Source organism: Poecilia reticulata, linkage group LG9 (genome assembly GCF_000633615.1).
Source record: "Poecilia reticulata strain Guanapo linkage group LG9, Guppy_female_1.0+MT, whole genome shotgun sequence".
NCBI classification, from domain to species: domain Eukaryota; kingdom Metazoa; phylum Chordata; class Actinopteri; order Cyprinodontiformes; family Poeciliidae; genus Poecilia; species Poecilia reticulata.
In genome coordinates this window covers 27,661,665-27,689,250 of record NC_024339.1, presented here as the reverse complement: position 1 = coordinate 27,689,250, position 27,586 = coordinate 27,661,665, and the positions used below count along the sequence as shown (strand labels likewise).

Below are 27,586 nucleotides of genomic sequence, written 5' to 3'. Positions count from 1 at the left end.
ATTAAACGGAGCCTCCCAATCACTGAACACTGCAGAGACATTTTCTATTTTGATTCACCAGATTAAAACGTTTAGCTTCCCTTTTCCATTTTTTTTATGCCTCGGTATGAGAAAAGTGCCAAATGACAACTTGAGACGATTGCGTTATCTCACGGTCATCTGCACATTTGCATGACAAAACTTCACCTCCACTTCAACAGGTTCTTACTTTTCCAGAAGATTCTTCCACCAGTTTCTGGCTGGAAAACATTTATCTAGTTTAAGGAATATATTTATAACATCAACACAGTGATATTTTGTCATTAGCTAAAATAACAATGAAACCCCGTTTTACAGTAAATGCTCTAACACGCAGCAGAGTGACATCATACTTTTTTAAAATGCCATTCTGATATCTTTTTATACTACCGCTCTCAAAAGAAATGGATATGAGCTCAATTCAATTTTGACCAGTCGACAAGTGAGTTGGCCACAAAATTCAGATTGTGCCAACTCTAATTCTAATAAATTCTAAAAAAAATTCTATACTTCTTTTTTCTTACATTTCTAAAAGTAAATTCCAGACTTTCTTAGAGTTTTTCAGGGCTGCATGGAGCCTGTGAGTTCCCGAGCGGTTTGGATTAAAGAAAAAGATACTTTTAAGTTGCAACTTACTTCCACAAAATTCCCCACTGGTGATGAAATGGCTAAAGAGCAAAATGCATCTTCAAATGGCATCCAGGATCCTGACAGCTTAGGAAAAACATTCCTGCAATAAAACAGTTTGTTTCCTTTCATTCTCGTTCTTCTACACTGCCGCCCTTCTGTATTGAATTTTCTGGTTAGAAGACGTCAAGGATGTTAAAGTGGCAGCAAGGGATTTAAAAAGAAGTAAGCAGGAGCTGAGAGTAAAACCAGTTTATGTTTTGGATTCTGATGGAATTGTTGTTTTCATTCATTTTTTTCTGTTCTGTTTTGTTTCCCTGTAACGTGGATGCACATATTTCATTATTTGTCGACTAAATGTTAAAAAATATATATATATACATGTAACAAAGACTGTGCAACAATTACAACAGGGTCACAACCAGGTCAGTGTTTATTCCAATAAAATATTTTAATTAGTTTGCATTGAGATATAAATCATTGCTGGATTCCCATGTCCCACTCACAATTTCCCATTGATGTGCCTCAATGAAGACTTTGTAATATTCATCTCTGCAATCGAGAGAATAAACCGCAAACTCAGCAAGCACAAGTAGTGAGTACATGGAGGGCCGAAGGGCTGACTCACAATAGCTCTCTCTCTCTCTCTCTGGTTCTTTCTCTTTTTTTTTCTGAAGTAAACATACAGTGGATTTGCATTAAAATAACTTCCTGGAGTAGAAAACTGGCCTGATATAATTGCACAGGTGAGATGTCAGCTAGATGTTCTCTAGGCTCAACGTTATCGCGCATTTCCAATCCAAAAACACACGTCCCTCAGCGAGAGCCACAAACCAAACAGGTCTGCTGAGGCCCCGCATTGTCTAACTGGAGCGAGACAGCGCGATGACTCGCTCACACCTGTGTGGGAAAGTTCAAGAATGGCAAGGCGCATCAGGCTCCGGAGATTTATGGGGGAGGCTGAGTTATTGCGGTGAAGACAGACAGTCTTCCGAGCAGCTGGCCTGCGGGCTGCAGTAACGGGAGGCGCTGGGAAGCTCGGAAGAATTGGGGAGCACTGGGCCATAACTTCATTACTGTACATAACCATATTATGTTTGTAGTTTGATTAAAGCATTTTGTATCCCCCCCCCACCTCTCCACAGTAAATGGATTTCCCCAATAAGTTTACATGATTTGTTCGATAATTGGGTTAATGTTCTGAGCAGTGTTGGCTGCAGGAAGCGTCTTGTTAGAGCCGTAAATATGAGAAGTCGAATGGTGGGAGAAGTTAGCTGGTGTGTGAAGATCCACCATGCTGATGCTGCTTTTTTTTTTTTTTTTTTTATCCTCCATGACACCAAATTACAACTTAATTCAGAATCAAACCCTTGGAGAATGTATTTGTACCTGCGGTGTAGGCTGAAGTCTTCATGAATAACTCAAAATGTTTGGGTTTTTTTTTCTTTTCGGTTTCCTGTTTGGATTAGTCGTACATGTTAAAGTCTCTACTTACTAAATGCCCTGGTGTCGGAGAACGAGAGTCTTTTATTCCTGCAGAGCCGGGAACGTCCAAAAGAGGCCACTTCATCTGAAGGTACTGTCGGGAAGAGAAAAGAGGTCAAATTTAACAGAAAAGCCATAAACGCATTAATTGGATTGCATCCACAACTATAAAATCATTTTTAAAAAAACAACAAATAAAGAAACCTGGCTAAGCAGATTCAAACAAAGGCAGGAAGCAGAGACTTCAAGTGGATACTCATTCACAAACAATGTATTTATTTGAAATTTTAAGAGATAAAAAAAACACAGAGGAGTGGATAACAGGGAAGTGGAAAGACAACGTTTTCTGAAATCTCACAAAGTTGACTTTATAGTATTTTCAGTATTCATTCAGACCGTCCAACATTCCTTGTCTCTACTGAAGAAAATAATCATCAAAACATTATGCTGCCACCGCCATGCTCGGTCAGTTTTCCTCAACAGATAGCATTTTGCATGTAGACCAAAAAGCTGCATATAACTCTGGTGAACTGGACTTCTTCTATCCTTCTGTCAACAGTAGCTTTCTTCCTGCCAATCTTCCATTAAGGGCGTATTTAAGGAGGGGACAACTAATGGTTGTCCTGTCAACAGATTATCCCATCTGAGCTGAGGATCTCATGGCTGTTCCCTGATTAATGCTCTCTTTGTCTGTCTTGTTAGTTTAGGTGGACCACCACAGATCAGCGCCCCCTGAGATGTTCAACACCTGGGATATTTTTTTATCACCTAAACTCTTGCTCTAACGTTCTCTATCTCTGACCGGTCTGCTGAGTTCATGGATTTCATGTTGCTGATTGTTGCAACACATTCTCACTCCAACAAATCCTTTAAGGTCTTCACAGAAGGATTTAACCAACTGATTGCACTATATTTTATTTAGGGCTATCAGAGCAAAGGGCAAAGGGAGAGCTAAATGCAAATGCATGCCACAGTTTGTTTTCCTTCAACTTCACAATAACGGGCTTTTGTGTCCGGATCTGTCGCCTAAAACCAAAACAAAAAACGCAAACCTCACCAAGAGGTATGAATAGTTATGGGAGGCTACGTGATTCTGAGAGTCAAAATGTCTCTAAAAATTGCTCGCGTACGAATATGTGCCTCATCTCCTCCATGAGAAACGACAGGAATGGTGTCAAACCCCCAGAGGCCTCCGGCAAACACCTGTACAAGACCAACATGGCTGCTGGAGTCAAGACAGGGAGTTTCTGGCACGGCGGAGTGCAGGAAGACTGATGTGAACGCGGTGGACTGGTGAGCGACTGTGAAATTGCAGTTTGTCAAGGAAAAACAAGAGGCCAGCTGTGGGCGCCCATTGCTGCTGGGGTGGGAAGAGACAGCTGGAAGGAAGCCCCATCTACAGATCTACGAGACGCTGAGCTGCTCGCTCCCCGACGGTCCGGCTGTCCGATTCATTTGGCCCTTTGACCCGAACGCAGCCCCTCCTCCTTCCCCAACTATCGCCATAATTCACACATGTGTGAAAGCCATCATAAAGAGCCGTCTGTCTGCTGCATCTCCCTCATTTTGTCACTTGTCGCAAAAAAGTTCTACAACTGCCGGTCCAATCAGGACAGTCGGTCCTTAAGGTCTCCCTTCGCTGTGCGATCAAGATAAAACTGAACGAGAAAGAAAATGTTTGATTGTTTTGTTTAGCTTTTCTTTTTTTTTTTTGTATTTATTGCTTTGTGGAACAAGTTGAGCTTTGTTTGCTTTCATCTGTTGTGTCCTTTAGCAGCGGCGATAGCCTGAATCCATAACTCCAAAAGCACAGCAAACATCTGGTTTACGAATCAGTTCACACACCGGATAGAGCAGACTGTCAGGCATGCGGACTCCCTCTCTGGTACAATTTCAAATTAATTAAAAAACGATATTTGACATGAGATATTAGTGTGATACTGGGAAGGGAGGAAGAAAAGAAGGAAGAAAGGAAACAATGAGAGAAGTAGAGAAGAACGGAAGGAAGGAAAGAAACAGAGATATGGATTAATTGTTGAAAACAGGATCCATCTTTTTAAACAAAAGACGGATGCACATCTTTTATATCAAATAATTATGAATTGGTGTCTTATTGAAGAAACTTTACAAACGCAGATTTCAGGTGGACGATTAGATGGCGTCTCCAGACAAAAACATTTTAAAATCATATTTTTTTGTTTCTATACCTGTCAAGATCTGGTAAATATCTTTATGCTCTTCAAGCATGTTGGAAACCTGATTGTGGAGTCTTGTCATTGCAGTTTATGCAGGACTGCATGTGTGAATTCCTCTGCATAGACAGTTTGGCCCCCACCATTTGCGAACATCTGATAAATGATAACAGAAAATAAACAGCATTCGACTCTTGGAAGGGGAAAAAAAAAACTGAAAGGCAAATCTCACTTAAGAATCTACGTGAAGCTTTGTCTCCTTTTCACAGGCGTGCAGGATAAATGACGACAAACAAGCAAACCGGAGGAGTCGCGCATTCAGGTTTTGATTTTCAGAACTCCATTCGTCACTCCGGGTTTGTAAAGAGGAAGGAAGGTTGGGTGACTGCGGGTTAAAAATGGAAAAGACATTATAGTAAGCGGGGGAAAACGGAGAGGAGAGGGGAGGGGAGGGAAGAGGGAAAAAAAAAAAACATTTTCAGGAATGAGTTTGTCGGAGCAGGCAGAGGGTATTGTTTCCTGACAGCTGGGGTCCAACAGAGCACCAAAGCAGGGGGAAGGGGCTCCCTTTTTCCCCTTCGAAAAAGGAGGGGAATTCTTGGAGTTGACATCAGCCCTCTTCATTTTCACTATACTGCTCAAGGCTGAATCGTGGGCTCCAACTAATGGGCCCGAGTCCATACAACTGTCAGGAGGCAGTCGCTTTTAAAGGCTGCTAGCTCCCCATTGAAACTTTGCTCTGCTCTGTGCATGGCGCCTAATGAATGCTACTCTCTGGAGAGAGAAATTCAAAACAATGCCGTTTTCACTGTCTAATCTATGTCAATCACAAACCCTTCCACGAACGAAACAAGCGCCACTGCGAGCGTTTCGGGTTTGGACCGCCCGTGCCCACCCCGGCTCTCCCACCCGATTCCGTCGCCTTATTTGACAGCTTCTGCCAGGGCTGAGGAACATGCCCCCGGGCGCTTTTTTTTTTCTGAGCACCTACTTTTGCTTCTAATTGCCAGTGTGCCCCCGTGCAGTGACTGTTCACACACACACACACACACGCATACACACAGTTCGGTGAAACATCCTGCAAGGTAGCAACCAGCCACGCACTGTCACATTAGCTGCTGTCCGGACTCCACTCGCTGGGACATGAGAGGCAGAGAGGGACGGGGAGGGTGCTTGAGTTGTTTCAGGAAACAAAAGGCGAGGAATTGTGGGCTATACCACGCAAAAAAAAAAAACTTTCTCAGCAGTTTAGTGGCGAAAAGTGTCAGAAAAAAGTTAGAACAATAAAAACTGGATTTTTCAAATGGCCTATGCCAAGGCTTAAGTGATATTAGATGTTTGCGAAAGATTGAAACTTAGATAAAGCAATATCAACCCAACTGCGGGGCATTCAGTTAATGCTTTACACATGGCCTTGTTTTATTAGAAGTAAATACAGACATATGGTGAGGGCCCATAGCTATGCTTGTTGCAGCATGGGACCTGGAAACTCTTGTAAATGCGCTCGGATGGAGAACTGAAAGAAAGCAGTGTCTGAAGAGAAGTTTTAGCTGGTCCATTTTCGTCGCTCTCTAATTGTCTTCCAGCTTTCCCTGCTGCCTCCAACGCTCAGAATAGACATCAGTAGAATGTGCTAGTTTTATAAGAGGCCCAGATGCGACAAAGGTGGCAGTGATGCCATCGAAATTTTTCCAATGAGCCACACTGGAGCCCTTTTTTGGTTTTTTGAACAGAGAGAATGCAACATATGCTCTGGGGCATGTGGCCTGCCAGAGCTGGGTTCTAATTGTTACATTGCTCTCGCAGAGCGGGAGGGGAAAAAAGCACGGCCAAGTGTCTTTGTCATCTCTGAAGTGTTTGCGGTGCCATACCGCGGGCCGACATCAGAGCACGGAGAGGAGACAGATGTCCTGGACATTTGCTGTCAAACTAAGTCAGACGCTCTGCCAAGGAGACAGAAAGAGGATCCCAAACTTTGCTAGAAACTATCTGTCGACTTAAGGGGCCACGCTGAGGATGTGATGAAAAGTTTGGTGGTAAGAAAAGTAAAGTTTTTAGTACGTAAATATGATAGAGTTCAGCAAGAAGCAGATAGAGAACTCAGATTTTCAATTTTCGAGATTCTTAGTCCTTGTAGTCTATTTGTAAAGTATAAGTGGACGGACGGACGGACGGACGGACGGACGGACGGACGGACGGACGGACGGACGGATGGATGGATGGATGGATGGACGGACAAATGGATGGACGGATAGTCTGACTGACCGAGGTATGGATCTTCAAAACACTCTTTGTCACTTTTCCAGAGTGGAAAGGAACCCTGCTATTATTATCCCAGTTCGTTTGCATGATTGACCAAAATGGATTAAGTCAATCAATTAGGAGCAAAAAAGCAAATAAAGGGAGTAAATAAAAAAAACCAAAGCGTCTGCCCAGAGCCAACATTACACTTGTGAAATGCCTTTGCCCCAGCTCATGGTAAACAGCAGAGCTCCAGGAATGCCTGCGGGGATCGCTCCAGCAGATAATGTCACTCACCTACTGTGTGAAGAGCCCCTCCCCATTGTTTTCTTTTACCCCTCAACCGAAAACAAATGAGGCCACACAGCTTGCTGTTTGGCTAAGGTGTTAATTACCGTCCCCTGCAACTTCAGACAATAACCCCGTCGGGCGCCCCGCGCTGCCGGCTCCTCCCAGGTTTGCTCTGCTGAGATCACCTGCTCTCGCCGGGGCCACTGACACCTTGACCTGATGTATGCGCCGAAACACAATTAAAAGATTACAGCACAAAGACAATGTGATAAGTAGAGGCCCCGCCCCGTCTCGGGGCTCACGTTGAGGCCCATTGTTTGCCAACGTTAGAAGCAATTACACTAACAATTCTTAAGCAAGCATCGGCAGTCTTTGTGCTAATTAGTGTGTAATCGATGGGGAGATGACAAGCGGCTCAGCTGGTCAGATCAGGGCTGTACGACAGAGCCGCTGGAAACTTCTCAGATAAGGTACATTTACCAGCCGGGGGGGGGAGTTATTGATTAAAACTAAATTAAAGCAAAAGTTTAACCCCAAAGTTACACTTTAAAGGAAGAGTGAACGCATTGTTGTCTACATTCGAAAATAACAACATGGATTTTCTTCCGTTTAACAAAATCAGCGCAGATGACTTTCATCTGACTGCGTTTATCTGTAGTCTAATCAATCATTCATGAAAAACATACGATTAGCCGCCACCCCCCCCCCTCCCCCCCTCTGTGTCTGCTTATCGCTCAAATTTCATTTAAAGCCTCTTCTCTCGGTCTAACATCGTATTAACCGGTGATGCCGCGGTGGAAATTTAGCACGCCGCTTATGGCGAGGCACGTCTGAAGTGTCCATTAGCCCGTAGAGAAATGAAGTTAAGTGACTATGACAGGAGCACTCCCTCGTTCTGTCAGGGCCTCCATTGTGACCCGTTTGGTTTGTCCCTGCGCTCTTATTCACGGGCTGCAGAAAAAACTGGGTCAAAGGTCAGACATCCAGAGTGCTGCGGTTTCTATGGCGACGTGGCCCTATTAAGGCCAGGCTCATTGGCCTCTTAACATGCTCTTGTACACAAAAGAACTATTAGCGCAAAGAGGGAGAGAGGGCAGCGGAGAGGGGCGGCAGCGCAGGGGAGGTCCAAACAAGACGGCAGCGAGGCTTCCTGCTAGTTTTCCAGGACGCCTCAACAAGTCCGCATTTCACGACAGGAGTTTGTCTGAATAGAAAAATGCAATAACATAGGGCAAGGATTCTAAAACGTCACGTTCCAGGTCCGAAACCGATTTCAAAATAACCCAGAACCAGAAATGAGCAAAGCTCGTTTGATGAATTTACTTAACGTCTGCAACTGCTTGTTTAGGCGCTAAAGAGTGATAAAACCTCTAAGTCTATAAGAAATTTTGAATTCAAACCTGCTCCGCTTCATTACTCTTTATTTCTCCACAAACAAAGAGCCTTTAAAATCAAAACAGCAGGGGTAAAACTTAGGCCTAGAAATAGTTATAACACATCACACCTCAGTATGTTAAAACTGCACTTACTGTCTGCCTTCAATCAGTCGCCTGAACCTAAGGTCCGACTGGAATCTGTTCATTTGTTTTCCCAAATTCACATATTTCTGTTTTTTTACTTTTTTCAAAAGTAAAAAGTGATTAGCTGATAGACTGAAGCCATAAAAGACTACCTATAAAATAAAATGAAATGATAAAAAAAATACTTCAAAAGTGACCAAAATGTCCTTTTATGGAGTAACGATGTTCACCGACTTAGAATCATAATTATCTAAAAGTTCAGCAGTGAAATAATCCTACAATTAATTGGGAATAATTAAAACTCAAGCTGTCAGCTAACTTTAAGTATTCAAAAATTACCACAAACTTTACGCTACTTAAAGTGTCCTTTAATCAAATTGATGTGAATTTGTCGTTTACGTTTCATAAAGTATCATTCTGAAATTACACGGTCTCACATTGCTGCGAGGGAGGCTGATCGAAACAGCTGGGCATCGCCGTCTCCCTTCCTCTCTGTTTTGATATGCCTTGTTGGTGATTCGGCTCAGAACATGTTTTATTTGTGGCTCCGATTATACTTGTGCGGACAGAAAATACAAAACAAGCTGTTCTCTCCTAACTCTTTTCTTTAAAGGCTAAATAATTTAGTGGCTGGTGTTACGGCAGCTTATCGAAACTTGGCTGAGCGAGGCCTAAAAGCAGACCGAGATCAGGGTGTGTAAACTACGCAGCAGCCTAGGTTTATTTGAAAAGTCCTTGCCCTAGATTTAGTGCTGTTTCAGTAATAAAACCGCATCACCAGAACACAAGGCCGTGATAAACTCCCCTCGTAGAACTTCTTTAACATTCTAACCTGGTGAGCGAGCTCCAGCTTCAGCAGGCGTTGGCATTTCTGCAACTCAAGCAAATTTTTTTTTTTTTTGTTTCAGAGTTTATTTTCTTTTTCCTCAAAAAAAAAAAAAGAAAAAAGTTATAGCTTCTCTGCATCTGGCTCGCAGTTTTTATACCCGCTCTGTCTCCTTGACTCTCAGGTAATTTCAATCAAACGGTTAAAGGAGGCCGAGTCTACAGTCAGGAATAAGTGAGTAATTTCGTAAAGCAGAGCACAACAGCAGGTCACATAAAAAACTCGCTGCATAATTAGACGCAGGAGAAAATAATTATGCATCTGGTAAGAGTAAGGCTATCTCATAAAGACTGAGAGGAAAGCAAGAAGCTATTCCAGTCAATTAGGTAAAGTCAGTAATGTGGTTTTCCATACCTGCCTCCCTCCCGCCCCCGCCGCCAATAATGTCACTGCGATCTGGTGTCAGGACGAGCTACACCTCTGAATGTCAAAGACGTTGCCCCCTATCCCATGTCCTGTGGTATTGTTTAGCCCGTCGCGCAGGAACACAACTTCTCCTTTTATTGTTAAGGGAGTAGCCTCGTTTCATTGAAACTCCCAGCTGTAAACGTCGGTATAATTGACTCCAGAGCTGGAGGTGGTTACCAGCACTCGGCGGGATGTTTACAGTAAAGCTCAACTTAGAAATCAAATGTGCGCCAGCGACACACGGGTGAGACCTGGACTTTTCATTTATGACCGAACACGAAACTGGTCGAAGACGGCGCGGGTAGAGACAGCGCCTTCCTGCCAAGGTGTGTAAAGTGCGCGTAATGAGTTGGGAACGCCGAACGGAGGGCCCGGTCACCCCCAAATGCGCAGCGAAAATATAAAAACAGCTCTTGTCGTTTCTTTTTCTAAAAGTACCAGATAAATATTTACCTCCACTCTAAAAGAGTAGACTTAAGTACGGCTGCTGTCTTTTTTTTCTGACTGGGCACAGTAGGCAATTGTTTCTTTTTCTCTTTTTGGCTCCTATAAAAAACATATATACATTAAAAAAAACTCCTAAAAGGCAGGAGAGGTAATGAAGCAACTTGGAGGAGAGAAGTCAGTTTTGAAAAACTGAGGTGGGCATAAGTGGGTGTAGCAGAGAAGGCAAGTAAAAAAAAAAAAAGAAAAAAAAGAGCCTAAATTAAACACATTTGTTTCTGCTCTCACATACCACAAGTCTTATGAAAACAGAGGGCTGATTGTGTTCACTCTGCAAGTCCAATCTCCCCCACCACCACCACCTCCTCCACCCCTGCCCTCCCCTCTGTCTCTCTCTCTGCAACATCACCCAGCTCCGCTGCCCCCAACCCCCCGTCCCAAGCAGCAGCAACAGCAGCAACAGCAGCAGCAAACACCCACACACACACACACACACACGCACACACACACACACAGCTGCCTGCAGATGCCTCCTGTGTTTGCTCTCTGAGTGCAAAGGCACAAATCTCCAGGCCCCTCAGACTCCTGGGTCCTGCCTCATCTCAGATTTTACTACCTGACATTGCTACCACCCCATTGCTAACCTCATTCCCTCCACCCTTCATCTCCTCCACCTCTGCTCTATGCAAACACACACACACACACACACACACACACACCCACGCCCACACGCACCCACAGAACTGCCACAGGTATGGTAGGTTCATTGGTCTGCCCTGTCACACAGGCACCTAGAGAGATCGGTAGAAATAGTAGACCGGAAGCGAGAAATAGCTGGAATTTGACTTCTTTTTCTTTTTTTCACTTTGATTGACTCTTAAAGGTGACCAAGAGTTAGGAAACATAATAAATATAACTTTATATGCACATTTACTTCTGCTTTTTAAAAAAAATTCAGGTCTTTGGGTTTCAGATTATGACTGGAGATGCATCGACAACTTTATAAGGCTGGAAACTAAAATTTTATATTTCTTCAATCTGTGAATGAACCAAAAGAAAGCTTCCCCAGGTCACGCAAAGAAAAAAAATAGACTTATGGTTAGCTATTTTTAGCATAAATGAAAGGTGGAAAAATTATCTAAACGATGCACAAAAAGGGAAAGCATCTTCTAGAGTCTATAATTCATTTAAGCTGAGAAAGAGTGAGAGAGAGCAATAGTTTGAGCAAATAACAGGAAGGTCCAACAAAGTACAGCAAAAGTACAACGCCGTTTGGCAATCAGGGAAAGATCTACATTTGCTAGAAAGTGAACATGGAGCACACTGTTGCTAGTCATATTAGACATAATGGAAGATGCTAAAGACATCTTAAAGTGTGAACCCTGAAATTACCGTGTAATTTATCTTTGAAACTAATTGTAAAATCTCGTTTTACAACTGATCCCCCCTCACACCCAGTGGGACGTCGCCTCGTTCCTGTCAATGATTTATGATCACTAACAGGAAAAAAGGTTAGAAATAAACATTTGGAACTGTCTCCAGTGTTGGCAGATCAAAACGATACAATTCTGATTGGTGCGTCTGCAGAACCAACATGTATAATATGCAAGCAGGTCGAGAGACCTTCAAGAGTTCACGACATAACGGTAAAACAAAACTTAGCAAAAGGTGAGTCCTTCCTGGATTACCTGAAGACAACACTAGCTACAAAATTGTTCACTTAAACCTTCAGGAATAAAACAAATTCTCAGTTTGCATGTGATTAGAACATATTTTTAAAGCACTTTAAGCCTTCCACAATGTGTGACACAGCACAAAATCACCATGACATTCCCCAGGATTAGTTATGCGTATTGTCAGCCCACTGCAGGGAGGTCTGGAAGGTTGCCAGCACATTTTTCTTTTTTTTTTTTTTTTTTACCTGAAACCTTCATAAAAGTCATTTCCTCACAGTCTACAGGCTTCGTTTTCCTTAAGCTGCACACACATGCACACGCGCACACACACAACTCTCAGATACTCAGTTCTAAATCACGACCTGGTGATGCACTCGGCTATAAATTCATTGCATGTTCACATGCAGGGCTCCCCTTTAAGTGTCTGAAATTCTGTAAGGAATAAATCTTTCCGTCAAAACAAAGGTCTTGAGGCTGGGAGGCCAAGTTGGGATGAGGTTAGCTCGGAGCTTTTCAGGGCTTCAGAAAGCAAAACAGTCGTTTAGAAACAAAAGCAAGACGCTGAAACTTGATGGAAATCATATTGTTCTGCACAATCTGATAGACGAAATGTGTTTTAAAGATCTCGTTTTGATTTATTTGGAATTACCTAAGAAAGAAGGAAAAAGGAAAAAGTCTCCATGACATTCACCAGGCCGCTGGGACCTCAAGGGTGAACATAAGAATGCATACAGCTGCTGCTATCTTTCATTCTCAATACAATCTAATGAGAACGGTGAGGTGATTACAATCAGGGGCTGCTGTAAATATCAGATTCCCAGGGACAGAGTTGAGGAGAGGCCCCTCTCAATTACACAGTATTCAGGAATGCTGAGCATAAACCACAGGAACACGGAGCTGAAGACATTACGCTCCCGTCCTATTTTGCAAAACTTTACTCACACCATGTGGCAGAAAAATTGTTTTAGGACAGCATTCAAAAGTTAAGGTTTATCTTAGCATGAAAAAAAAGAAAAAAAGAAACTGCTGCTGCTGCTGCAATCTCAGGTTGTACCCCCACAAAGCAACAAATTTCTGCTCACTCCAAACTGCACACACTTCTGCAAACAATTAAATGTTAACCCAAGGACTGTAAGCTGCTCAGAGAGAAGGAGAGACAGAGCACGGTGGTGGAGGGGTGCAGGGGGTGGGGGGTTAGTGACTGGAGAAAGAGAGGGAGAGAGAGAGGGGTGCTTGTGCACAATTACAGCAGGGATTTATGGCCTGAGAAACAATTTATAAATCACAGCGCCTGAGCTAATGTGCTCCAGATTGTTCTCCATGCAGCTGCAATTTTGGTCTGCGTGAAACGGCATAATAAACTTGGCTGGAGGACATGTTTGGGTGGTGGCTGTGGGGCGGGGAGAAGTTGGGATATTTTTTGGGTGGAGGAGGGTGTGGGGGTTAAAGGTTTGAGGTGTTCTGCCATTTTTTTGTTTGTTTGATTTTAGCAGAGGAGATGGCATTTGCGTGAACAAAAATGTTTGCGACACGAGGTCTCAAATTGTGCAGATAATACAAATGAAAAGATGCAGTGAGGAAGAAAACAATTAGACGTTTCAGCTTGGAATCAATTAAACTTCCAAACCAGGTTTTTACGGTTTTACTGTGAAAATCCGAACTTTGCCCTTACAATTACACTCTTGACATAAATCCAGGAAAGTTTTCGGTTATAATAAGAAAAGACAAATGTTGCAAGCTGATCCCCTCATTGTGGCTGCTGGCCGGTGTGGACGGAGGGATCGGATGTGCAGAGGGGAAGCCTTAGCCTTTGTGGCCACTCAGCCAACTGGCCCTGAACCTTGGCCTCCGACCCTTCACCCGGGAAAAGGGAGGGAGGGGGTAAAACAAAGCTCTGAGTGACATCTGAAACTAGAAACTCTGTGGGGAGAGAGTGTCTGGACAGGACTCAAGTAACCCCATTAACTCCGCAGAAAAGATTTATGGCTATTTATTTTCCGCGTCTTACAAATTTCGAAAGCTGACCGATCCGTCAAAAACAATCAAGAGGGTTTAGAGGTGTGCGTCGAGCTTCGTCTCCTCCACTTGCCAACATCTCAGCTGGACAAAGGTTCTCCGTTATTAACAACCCTGAGAGAAGTGCCAAGAGCTCATCTACAGCAAAATAACTTCTGCTTAATATGAACAACATGAGCCTGTCTCCAGAGTGGTTTAAGAGACTCGCTGATGCGTATTGACCAGCCCCGCTGATGGGTTCTGTACAATGGGGTTACGTAAAGGAGCGGGATTAGTTCACTGTAAACAATAACAGAGAAGCGGTGGTCGATTGGCGGTGAATGCGAGCCTCCGTCACCAGAATGCTGAAAGCCACTGTAGTATTTAAATCGGGCAAGGAGGGAGGAAGACTGGGCCAAGCATTCTGTAGCTCAGCTGTGAGGCTCTAAGCCGTTGCCCTAGGGTCTTTGTCCTGCCTTTCAGGGCAAGTCTGAGGTAGTCAAAGACCCTATTCATGACCGGCGCTCCCCCTGCCAACACACCCATACAGCCCCAGTCAAGTCAGCCGAGAGCTATAGAGCCTGCCCATTTCACACGAGAATCAGACCTGCCCCTAAAGCCTGCTTCAGGGATTTCCAATAGCCAGCCCCTCCAGCCCAGGCACAAACCAAACAAAAAGGACTCCTCGGCCTTCTCCATGCCGTATAGGCTTAATTAGATCTCTCTTTTTTTTTCCCTTAATGTCGCTTTTCTACATTTAAAGAAAGTAAATCAGCAGATTTCCATACCTTCACAGGCAAGATTGCGACTGCAAAGGTGCAACACTTTGAATATCTGACACAAAATTCACCTCAAGACTGTATCCTGAATCGCTGGACCTGAGAGCATCACATGATAACCTCTCAGTACAAAGAAACCTAATCATGCTGATTATCTGGAGGGCAGGCACCAGGGGAATCCCGCTGTCACTGAAGACTGTCTTATGTCTGCCGAGCACAAGGCCCTCAATCACAGTCATTACTCATAACTAATCAAGAACATTACCTCATAATTTCAAATTGAGCAAATATGGTCAGGAAAAACGCGATATCCGAAAGAAAAACCTCAGTCCGTCACACGTTTCTGCTGCTTCGGCTGCTTTTTTCTAACAGGATCCACAAGTTGGTTCTGAAATAAGGAGCCTACACATTTTAGATGACTCACGCCTTTGCTCGGCTTTAATCGAATTTGATGGTCTGCAGAACATTGTGACTTCTTAACTCATACAATTGGTTTATGAGGCTAACGGGACAGAGGAAGGGGCACCAGAAGGTGAATTCTTTCACCATTATTAAGCCTGATTTCATGGGAAAACGGCATGTGTGTTTTAAAACAGCAGCGCACATTTCTAGCACATATTGCCAGCACGAGATCTTGCGATATTAAAAACGTCGCAACACTTATGTATTGCAAAGCGCTACAAAGATTCTGTCAGTAAGTCACTTTGTCTGATTAAGTGCAAAATAACGTGAGTGGAGACACACCAATCAATAGACCAAAGATCTAAATCAGCCAATTTTCCCTTGATCCCCTCTGACTGGGGATCGGCAAGTTAGATACAGAAAAATCTGTATTCCCCCCCACCCCCCCTCCCCCCAAGTTCATTAATTGCATCAAAACTAAGATCTCTGGGCATTTTTGTTGCAATAACACATTAATCAAGTACTTTCATGCAGTTTTTTGAGCTTACCAAAAGTCCGACAAAAGTAAAAACAACAGTTTTTTCTTTACACATGCAAATATTTCAGTAAATAATTCCTTTTGTGTTTGGTTAAAAAATATCTCAAACAAGTTTAGAGAAAGTTTTGGTATTTTGTAATGTTATTAGAATGACTTGTTGAGCAGGGGCCAGACAATTAGTCGACTAGCTAGCTGTTAGCTGCTAATGCTGTCATCTCCTCCACATCTTCCTAGCCGCACGAAGGTTACTTCACTTTATTTTAATGAGACTGAACTGCATTTGATAACATTTAAAATGCGTATTGGTACCATTACTAGCGAACTGTTTGAGGCTAATGGTGATTAAAAAAAATCTATCGGTAATGAAAACCAATGGATTCTTTTAAATTTCTAATGTCAATTTTTATTAGTCTGGACTTGTGCTCATTTTCCTGCTTGCAGATGAATTCCTATATGATAAGAGGCACAAAAACGTTGCAAGGCTATAATGACTGGCTAATCATTAGCCACTGATGACAAGCTAGCATAGCCTTTGGAATTATCGGCGCTAAGCTATATGTAATCCGGTAAACATTTGATCTCTAGTACAACTCCACAATATTGCGATGGCAATATTGTTGAATATTACAAAATTTATTTAAACTGCCAAAAATGTTTTCTTTATTTTTCTCTCTCTTTAATTTTAATTAGCTCAATGATCCTAACACTTTTCAAGATCTTTTGCGTCTTGTCCAATCAAATCCACATAATGTGTGAGCAACAAGGGTAGAGGGGACGCAAATAAGAAAATACATTCTAGCTCTGTATTATATCAAGTAAACCAAAAATATAAGAACCAAATAAATTTGTATCCAAACAGTTCTGTTTTTTTGCAAAAGTCCATTGATATTGTGGTGATTACTGCAATTTGTGCAGCTTAATTTCTAATTAATAATCTAAAATAAAGTATGTGGTCAAACCTGAATAAGATTATTCTTCAAGTGACATATTGTTTAAAACAAGGTTTATTAAATATCAATTCCATCCTTTTAAACATTGAAATCATCACATTTTCACATCTTTTTTGGCCTTAGGGCAACCCTAGAATTAAGAAGCCAGAAAATATTGATAAAATCACTTGTTCTCTTCACATGGTATTGTAACCTAAGTGTATTGTCAAATCTCAACCGATTAAGTTAATGACAATATTAATTTTGCTGATGAGCCAAGACGACACATTCAAAGCACCTGAATTATTTACAACAAATCAGTTATGTAGTAAAGTTGATAAATCTTTTAAGCTCATCTTTCTTCAACTCGTACTTTTCTGTTATATTCAACACCAACTTCAACATCAAAGCGAGCACAGAGTAACATGTGTCCTACTTATATGAATGTATTAAACATGGAAAATTCCCCCTGGCTGCCTTCAAGATTTATGCAGTCAGACATAAGATCTGTTACATGCACTGCATGTGTTTTTAGACTCAGAGAATAGATATTGCAGATGGTGAGTGAGTCCCGTCCGCTACTTGAAGTTCTAGTGGTTGAAAAAGAAAGAAAAAGAAAAACAAATCCAGCAACTGGAAACATGCAAAGAGGATGTGCAACGGCTTCCTGTAAAAAACAAAAAACATATAGAACCTGCTTAACCAAAGGATAGCACAATTTCAGCATTTTGTTTTTTTTTTTATTAATTTTACACGTGGAGGTCTAATTGTCATGGCAGGCCTGTGAGGGGACAGGGAGCCTCAAACATGCCGTTCCATTACAAGAACAAAATTGAGAGAAAAAAACGTAACAAAGCTGATTTATAACTTCAACAAGAAGAACAGCTGCCCTGCTCGCTGTCAGCTGACCTCATCCTGGACAGATATCCATCCACTTCTTAATTTAGTATGGCCACTGCAGCCTCCCTGATACGACTCACGTACTGTTCTGCACGGCCTTTAGCAAACCGCCTGCCCCATGCGTGACCTGAAGAGGAGCCTGATGTAAATCTTAGAGGACTGCTGATGCTACATGGGCACGATCTGATATCCTGCTGCCGTCTCTTGATTGGGCTCTTACTGTAAGGGTGACGGCGAGGCATTGTGGTCTACAGAGGAGAAACTGTGCTCAGTGGGAGACAGAAATCCCTCTGATAAGTGAATGCCTCAAGGTCTGGAAACAGGCCCACCTTAGGATAGCAGGGGGAACGAATAGCAGCACCCGTATCTGCCCTAGTTTATGCTCCCACCACCACATATCATCAACAATCTCTCCTCCTGCCTTCTCCTTTCTCCCTCCTCTCTCTCCCTCTTCCTCTCCTGCTGCCTGGAGAGCTTAAACTGAAAACAGCTGGTTGGAATACCAGACTGATGAAACCCTGTTAAAGAGTTTTTCTGTGTGTTTTCTTCCCGAACATTTTAATAGAACGAAGCTTAAAAACTTATGGTACAATTATGGGAGAAAACATTTAATTCAGTGAGGTGTACATTGTGGTTTACTGGTATGAATCAAGCGCACAGTCACTTTATAAAACTAATTTAAAAAAATCTAAAGAGGCACTTTGCATAAGAACTTTGTTCAGAATTTCTAAGACGGTTTTATTCAGGCTAATGTCTTACTTGTAGAACTTATCCCTGAAAGTGTCTTTGTTTTGTATAAATACAAGTCAGTCATTCTTCAATGCTAAAGATAGTGTTTTTAAAATGATCAAAATTGCAAAGTTTGACTTTACTATCAAATGTTTTCTAACCTGAAACGCTTTACATATTCTATTCTCGGCATGTGGTGGACACAACTTTCATTTTCTATGCAACTAATAAACCATCTAATACAAACATGACAATGATTGAATAGCATTTCCATAAACTGCTAAGACATATTTGAGACCAGAAGGTATTTTTTAAGACAGTAAAAGTTTGCTTTGATAACACATTTGTCAAAATGAGGTCAGATTTTAGCTTTAGCCTTTGTGAGTAGGCTAGCTAGCTATTAGTGTGCTTGGAGTTAGCTGCAACCTGAAGGTTATTTTTACAAAATAAGAGACAACCAGAGAGTTACCCAGACCAAGTAAGATGTTATCTACTGAGAACCTTTTTACACAAACGCTGCTTCAAAAGTTCTTAATTTTCCTTTTAACTTTAATGACGAAGCTGAATGTAGAATTGAACTACGTTGTTTTGTTCTCTATCATTTGTTTTAAAAGGTCTTAACCTGCTGTCACGTTCTCTTTATACGGACTATGTGAAGTGCTTTGGTCACCAACACTGTGGTTGTGTAAAGCGTAACAGAAATAAATGGCTGATTGATTTATTATCTCTTGTTTCTACTTTATAACCTATTACAGCTCTACAAACTCAACGTTTTACTATGTTTTTTAGTTTACCCACATTGCAGTGAGACTTATTCTAATGTATGACACGAGAGTTAAAGACATTCAATTCAAAATCGGTTGTCATTTTTAAAAAATTATTCATCAATTTGTACGTTTTATGTTAAAGGAGTTTTCAGGGGTATTAGCTACAAATAGAAACGCTGGCTTTTTTTTTTTTTTTTTGAGTGTGGTTACACATCTGATTGAGTCTGACTATTCCAACAATGCCAGGGGCTCTGTCCTCGCCATTTGCACCAGGACTCTGGGTTAATACCACAGCACAGACAGGACTATACTGGTATTCACAAAATGCACCATACATGAATCCATCCCCAACGTCTTACAGCGATGAAACTCCTAATGAAAGTTTATTTTTATAGATTGGTATCTGATTAGTATCTGAGAGCAAGCTTTAGTTTCTATGAATTAATCCATTGGTGTCTTTAAGTGCAACCAAACCTGCAGTGATTGTTATACTCTGCAGATTGTAAGTGTTGCGAAGCAGCCAGAACATGCGTGGGCACGACCAGCAGTTTCCTCGATAAACAGCTACAAGTTCTGAGTTCACCACAACACCCAGATCTTTAACTTTGCAACAGGAGTTTTCTTTTTTTGTTGTTGTTGTTGTTAGGCCGCAGAAACGAGGTCAATAACATATCTCAAATCTGTTTCGGGACTTTAAAACTTCAAACTTCAGAGTGAATTCAGGTGCGTTGGAGGTGTTCACCTTCAACCGCCAAGTCTTTGAACTGAAACATAAGTTTGCCCGAGTGTTCGAGGGGAAAAGCAATGCACCAAAGCCAGCAGCAGCCCGGGCCAAACATAGCAAATCCGAAAAAACACATAAATTGATTTTAAAAAAGAAGGGGGGGGAACATTTGCACACATATATTCATCTTGGCACATCAAAGGGATTCATTGATGTCACTGAACATGGGGAGTCTGCAGCTAGAGAGGGGAGATGTTGGTTATCCTTTCCTCAAAGGGTGCAGAGATGCTCCTGATGGGCCCAGCGCTCGAGAAGCCAGAGAGCGTTATAAACAGAATTTCTAATGCCAAGCGGGCGAGTGGGTGGGTTAGGTAGCGAGCTAGCAGGCTATGGCGTAGCAGGGAGGAATTGACGCCAGCTAAAGCCTTCCACAGAGACCAGGGAGGGAAGGATGCAGACCAGGACTGACACCATTTCACACAGATCTGTGTAAGCGAGGTTAGGAAGTGAGCATGGGCATCTGCGATGAAAAGGAAATGCAAATGGGAGATGCATGTTCGCGTAACAGCCAAAATGAAAGGCTTTGCAGGAGAGGCTAAAAGCAGCTTTGGTTTGTGTTCGCACTAATTACATCTGATCTCAATTGCCCACGAGCATATAAAAGTGGTGGAGCTATGTAACTATTTAGACTGTAATCACCTGTTTCTCTTTACTTTCCAAGCCTGAGCATAAAAGATCATTATCGAAATTAATCACTGCAGGCCGAAAGCTCGCAGCATGTCTGCTTCTAATTGAACAGAGCCACCAGATTGCCGTGGATGTGTTTGCCTTTGAAGGAAAACTCCTTACAAAACTAAAAAACCTAGTCAGAGACGCTAGCTCTGTTGACATAGCGCTTGGTTGAAAAAATATTTGAGATTCAGGAATACAACACAGACGGTTGTCAGAACGTGAGCGGCGCACACTGTCCCCTCTGTTGCAAAATGTCCACACAGCCTCACCTGAACGCACACCACCCCTCCTCTTTATCCTCCTCCTCCCTCATACTCCGGCACTTACAGACAAACATACAGCACGCATGGCTGAATGTTTGCTCATTCTTGAACACACACACACACACACACATGCACAGCAAGGTGAGGGAAATGCCAAGTGAGCCACATGATGAAAAGACACCTCCACACAACCGGACTTTGCTTATGCAAGGAGAGGCCCTTTTCTTTGGCTGGACAATGTCTGTGTTGACTTTCCTTTGTCTGCTCGTTTTAAGCACCAAAAGCAGCAGAAAGAATGGAAAGAAGAAGAAGAAAAAAAAAAAGTCAAGAGAGGCATGCAATCGCAGCCACTGACAAGTTCAGACTTATACAAGCCTTTCCTATTCATATCCCCAATCTCAAACAGTTTCCTATTCAACAATCATGCTCAGGAGTTTGAGCGTCCCCACCGCGTTTATTTGACGAAGATATGCTTGAGCGGCGCGCCTCGCTCTTGCCCACTTGCCACCTCTCTCGCACACAAGAGGTATTTCGCTCTCAAGTGGCGGCGACGATGACGACAGCGCGGCCGGAGGAGTTATCGAAAAGTGACGCGGGAGGTGGCGAGAGGTGGCGTCCGACGGGGGGCGCGGGTTCACCAATTAAATCTGGCACTAGCCTGTCTACTGCGGGAACAATGAGCTGGATTTATCGAGCTGAGTTTGTAGAAAGAGGGGAGAGGAGAAGAGGAGGAAAAAAAAAAAGCTGCACAGCAGGCAGGAGTCTGGTGGAACATCTCTGCAAACATAAAACCTCCTCCTCAGCTCTCGGTGGATTACAGCGGAATGTCAGCTCTGAGCAGGCTTTAAATCAGTTATGCTTGGCCCTCCGGGGAACTCTGTGCTGATCCCATGTAGGCCTTTCTCTCATTACTCGTGATGGGGTTGCCACATCCAGATTTTTTCATCAAGTTGGGGACTTTAAATCCTTTATCGTGTAGCGCATTCTTGAGTGAAATTACTGCGTGACGAACTCTTGAGCAACAGCTCGAGTTTGTTGTGTTTGCTGCATGCATGGCATACATGTGACGATACTAGAGAGCCAGTAAGAGAGGACGAGGTGCGAGCACATACACGCAGAGTGCGTACGAAAACAAATGGAGTCGTGCATTTACGACATTATTTACTCAAAGCTGTAAAAAAAAAAAAAAAAAGTATAAGTCCCCACCTTGAATAAAAAAATAAATAAAAAAAACTTGGGATTTTGCTGCCTGCTATGAATCATACAGTCTGGTTGACAGACGCAACTTTTAATGCGTCTCACGCAGCACAAGTACAACCGCATACCACCCGAAGCCTATAAAACAAACCTCTCTGTCCCAGCAGGGTTTTCCGAGCCACGCAATACCAAAAAGTGTTTGCCAAGCACCAGGATTGTTTGCACCCATCTCTCTGGCTAATCTCCGCATTTTTCACAAACAAGAGTGGTGATGCGGCGATAAATTTAAGCGTGGAGCTCAGCGGGTTTAAGTGAGCCACCGGACGGACGTGCCGGTGCAGGCCAACTTGTAAAAATTTCAGCAGCCGGATCGGACTGCGACGAAGACCCGCAGGTCTGAACAGCCCCCAGAGCCCCAGAATGCGAGTCTAAAAAGGTTCCAACATGAGCCTCTCATCAATCACACTCACTGCATTGCATTCACACTAAGCCATGAGGGCAGGGCAATATGGAGACCTCAAGACGACCGCTAAGTATGCCAGCCATTGTCTGCCTGCTTGTTTTCTGCCACAGCGATGATTGACACAGTCAGCGCATTCTGTCCCATTGACCTCATTTTCTTTCTCTTTTTTAAATATGGAGGATTATACGTCTAGGAAAGACTCTAATTATTCACTGCGTTGCCCGGAGCTACAAAGATGGCCGTTTTAATTTAAACTTTGCTTTAGCCAACTCAAACACGAGGAAGTGAGAGGCTTACGCAGAGGAAAACAAAGAGATAGACTGAGGTAAGGATAGATTAGTAACATTTCTCCATCAGTTTGTTGTTTCTCCCTGCTTTAGACCCAGACACTGTAATCAAACAGGGTTTCCTTAGAAACAATCCACAAAAAGAGCAAAATATTGTCATGACACTCATTTTGCCCCTTCCCTATTTCACAGTTATGTCGTTTCGATCATTTTTATAACCGATTGTCTTACTGCGGGGTCAAGAAATTATTTATTACTTTTCTACGCTGTATTTATGGTGTATGACAAGAAAATGTGGTTATGTGCCTCTTCTGAATATTGGATTTCTGGAAGTTTGTTGAATGCAACTATTGTTGAGAAGTTTGTGCACTTTCATGAATTATATGATTTAAAAAAAAAAAAGAAAAAAAAAACAACGCAGATAAGTTAACTTTAGAACGTAATTAAAAAGTAATATGTGATATAAACAAAGACCGAAGAATCCGGTTTCAGACGCCAAACTTACAACAAATGCAACAAAGTAATTCCTTCTTTGCTTTTCTCAGTTAATCTCAACATTGATGCAGCATGAAACACAGTGGAAGACACAAGGAATGAACTACAAATATAATACGCTCCTAAATGATCATTTGGAGGTATTTTGGAAAACCGAGCATATTAAGATACATCTTAAGGCCTAAAATTCATTATGTTTATTGGAAAATTTGGTTCCGAGTTGTCGAATGACTGCCTCGATCTTGTAAATTTTTCAAATAACACCAGATTTTCCGATGCTAACTTATAAAAAAAGTAAGAAATTAATGCCTTCCTGCATTTCTATCTAAATAATTATACACCACAAAAAAGAAGTCACAGACGGTCCAATAAATGATTAAAAGTACAAAATGTTGTTGTACCTTAGTGCAGAATAAGACATATCACAGAATATATTGCATATGTGAGACTTTCTAAGGCTTGAAAGTGATACTTTTGGATGTGAAACTCGAGGGTCCGGCTGTCTGCTTGGCTTTGTTGATTCGTCAAAGCAGAAAGTAACACCCGACGTTATCAAACATAAATAAATGCATGAACTGCATTTCTCAGCAAATAAACAAAAACATGTCATATTCACAACGTGAGACTTCTTATGACGCTTTAACACACTGCAGAGGACCTTGTAAACAATATCCACCAGCAAGAGCAGCTGGTTTTTGGCTTGATCAGAGGTCGTAGTGTGTCAGATTTCACAGCAAATCTTCAGTCAACAAATCAATAGAAACAGATGCTGGTACGTGTCAACCCTTCACCATTTCATAGTTTTAATCTTTTCGAACACGACTAGAGGATGCGCACACCATAGAGATTTTATATCAATCATGTGTAAATTCATACTTTGACAACAATTCGTTCCTTTTTTTGTTTTTGTATTCTATCCAGTCTACTTTAGGGAAGCCTGGCTACATGTCTCCAATAAATATTAGCTTCCAGCACAAGATGGTTTATAGTTACTTTAATTTGACCAGGAGTTCCCAAGCTGTTTTAAATCATAAATCATCTCGTCCAAAAAGGAATCAGCCCCAAAATAAATGGAAATAAGGTGAGAAGTAAAGCTTTCAGAAAATAACACGCAACAGATTTAGACTAAGAGTAAGATTTGAGCACTTATCTCTATAATGTATGATAACCACAGATCAAACCACAGCCATCATCACCATATTAAAGCCTGTAACACTGCAGCTGCAAAAAAAAAAAAAACCTGCTTGGCTGCAATATATGGAAGTCTTTTATAATTCAGATGACGTGTATTGATGTTCTGTCTGAAAAATATATATCTGCCCACTTGGATGGATTTTAGCTGCTCTACAAGATGTGATCCAGAGTTTAATGACCAAAAGGCTGAACTTCTCAAAAAAAAAAGAAAATAAAGTGGTGGGAACAAAGTAGAGGGGGAGAAAAAAAATATTGTTCAGCTCTTAATCGTAGCTTATGCCTACCTATTTGCTGGTATTCCTCTAGAACTCTAAAAACCAACAACACAAGAGACAACTACGCATCACATGGTCCGAGCAGAGGCAGCCATTTAGTTAATGAGCCCCAATGGAGACCTCCAATGAAGCCATCAAGACCGCTCAGAATAACAATGGTCAACTAACGCCTTTCTAATTGAATGGAAGGTGCGGGGAGGCGATGTGAGTGGGCCTGAAACAGTGAAAAGAGAGACAGAGGGGTGGGGATGGGGCTGGCGGGGCGTCTCTTCAGTCAGATGCCTGCCAGGGTTTAACGAAAGTACTCGTTTCTTTTTTGGGGGGGAGAGGATGTGACAAGGTTGGTGGAGGAACGGGGAGGGATTGGGATGTGGAGGGGGGGGAGTCGGACCAGCTCAGAGGAACACAGGGATTATCCCAAGGAAGTTTGCACAGCTCCAAGTTAGAATTTGTCGAATAAACCCCAAATGTTTGGAGGCAGCATTCCTACCAAACTTGCTGCACGTCCAGTCACTTACAAAAAAAACAAAAAAAACCACACACATCAGAAACAAATGCAACAGACAAACCAATACAATAATCGGTTTTAAAACCTCTGCAAACAAACAGTGCGACACCATCGTGCAACAAGTAAACGCAGCCCAGCAAAATCCTGCGTCAACAACACTCTGCTCGAGACCGTCAGCAATATCTGGACACCGAGAGTCTCTGGAAAACGTCTTGCCACTGCAGGACACAGGCACAAGAACAACTGCTTTACTTCTGTGCAGAGGGCTTTCCTGAGTCGTCAACAATTTCTGCAATTAGAAATCGAAATGAGACCATCTCAGTTCTGAAATGTAGGAAAAAATAAAAAGTTGAATATTAAGGCCAGGTCGAAAAAAAGTGTTTTGTTTTTTTTTTTGTTTGTTTGTTTTTAAATAAAAAAATAAATTAATAAATAACTCTGAGTTCCATACATAACAAGAAGTTCAAATGCAAGACTTTGCAAAGAGTGGGTGGCAGGGAGAAATTTATACCCCCTAAAAGAACAAAGAGGTAGTTAGTACTGCTCCTTGAGAGGCCACTTGGAGGGAATATGGCGGTCTGGCAGTGCACAAGGAACTTTCACGCACGGCCAAAGTTGTTTTTCCTCATTTTCTCTCTCTTTCTCTTTCTCTCTCTTTTCTTTTTTCTTTTTTGTAGAGAATGACAGAATTGAGAGAATGCATGAGCACAGAGAGCACAATATCCCATGAGGGGAAACTTACCGTTCTTGCACTGGGAGACAGCGAACCATTGGATAGGTATGGATTGGTGAGGTCAGGAAACATAAGAAACTGGTAGCCCGGATAGTGAGGGCTCTTAAAAAAGCCACCATCTTGCTGTCTTCTTAGTGCTGCAGAGGAGAAGGAAAAACTTAAGGGTTTGCTGAGGCAAAAGCGACACGTTTTCTCACTTTTTTTTCCCCCCATAACTTAAAAAATAAATAAATACAGGGAATCGCGAATGTTTTTTTTCTTTTTTTTTTTTTTTTTACCTTCACCGAAGTAATCTCTTGTTTTCTCATAACTTTCTGAGTCGGGTCTGGTTTGGGGGCGCCTCTCTGCCTGCTGCAGAAAGGGAGGACATGCATGCATATGGATTAAAACTCCCCCCCCCATTCCAGTTGGCAAGCCGCTTTCTTTTCAATTTTGCAGACGTACATATATTTTTTTTGTTTGTTTGTTTTGTTTGGGGTTTTTTTTTACCTCCGAGTCTGAAGAGCTGCTGTTGTTTTCCGACTCGTTCACTAAGGAGGACTTCACGTCATCCAGGTCCCTCTCCGCGGAGACGTTTTCGGAGATCTTCTCCTCCTGCTCCCCTTCGTCTTTAAACGAGATCATTTCATCGTTGGCCCCCAGATCGTCCCCGCCGCCTCCGTTCAGCTGTGGCATTTTGGCACCCGAGTGGAAAGGATCGAAAAGGAAGGAAGGAGAAAAATACACACACACACACACACACACACACACACGCTCACAAAAAGCAGTTTTTTTCTTTTCTCAGCGTACAGTCCAAAACGTGCCACTGGTTGGAGTGAACTAACTACAACAGTTCATGTTTCACAACTCCCATTTCATCCTCTGAACTTGGTTCCGTGATCCATGACCAGGCTTGTGATGATAATCCACAGTTAAAAAGAGAAAAAAAATAAATAAAAGTTGGGAGAAAAAAAAAATATCGATAAATGTTTGGCTTCTGCGGCCGGATGCGCAGCAACTTGGCAAAGTTTCGCCTCTTTCGCAGCTTGCGGACAAACTTGTGGTCCCTGTACGTGTTTTTTTTTTTCTTGTTTAGCTCTTGTGTGCTACTGAGGAATAGGAATAATGCTCTCCTCCTTACAGTTCTAGCATTAACTACAACCCTACCGGAGAGAAAGCAGCACGTCCGACTTTATCTCCTTAATATCCATGCGTGAGAAACAATGGCTCAAGTGAAGAAAAAAAAAAACAGCAGGGAAAAAAAAAAAAAGAAAACACGCGTCGCAGAGCTGCTTTCCTTCCCTTTATTGAACAGTGTTGCGCTGTGTTTCCCCCTCCACGACCAAAAATATATAGATATATCAAAAAAAGAGAAGAAAAAAAAAACACGCAAAGTTCAAAACTAGGGGTGGGGGTGGGGGTGGGGGGGAGAAAAAAAGGAGAACTCAAAAAGAAGTGGGAGTGGGGAAAAGAAAAACTGCTCAACTGTTCGCCCCTTCCCTCCACATTGCTGCCGGAGAGTGCGCTCCGAAAAACTACTTGGGTTGTTCGAGTGGAAGGAAAGCAGCAGCCCCGTCCGTAGAGGAGGAGTTTAGAGCGCTGAAAACCGACACTTCATTCAGCAGCATGCAGATCAGCTATTCTTAACCCTCAACCCACCTCCTACCCCCACTCCCTCCCGCCCCCTAACACACACACACACACACACACTTGCATGCGCAGTGGCTACAACTACGTAATAATAATAATGATGATAATAATAATAATGCTAATAATGTTGATTTGGTGCTTCCTCTTATTATTCATTAACAGGGCGGCTCAAGATTTTAAAGGGGAACTGAGAAGAATTTCATCTGCACTTAAAGAGATATCTCATATTTTGTGAAGTGGTGTTCTTTAAAGTGATTAT

The 27,586-nt window shown here is 42.4% G+C and overlaps 1 protein-coding gene across 3 annotated transcripts in view; it reads right to left on the bottom strand.

Annotated features, from left to right (window-relative positions):
• The window catches only part of tcf7l1b (transcription factor 7 like 1b), a 45,868-nt gene extending 18,375 nt beyond the window's left edge, over positions 1-27,493 (bottom strand). The window contains exons 1-4 of one of the 3 annotated variants that reach the window (XM_017306871.1): positions 26,188-27,493; positions 25,977-26,049; positions 25,708-25,835; positions 2,141-2,224 (exon numbers count right to left, since the gene is read on the bottom strand). In XM_017306871.1, coding sequence (XP_017162360.1) covers positions 2,141-2,224; positions 25,708-25,835; positions 25,977-26,049; positions 26,188-26,373 — 471 coding nt within the window. In that variant the 5' untranslated portion in view covers positions 26,374-27,493. The remainder of the gene's footprint in view (positions 1-2,140; positions 2,225-25,707; positions 25,836-25,976; positions 26,050-26,187) is intronic. The other 2 variants (XM_008419076.2, XM_008419077.2) reach the window with 2 other exon arrangements.
• Between the last annotated feature and the right edge of the window lie 93 nt (positions 27,494-27,586).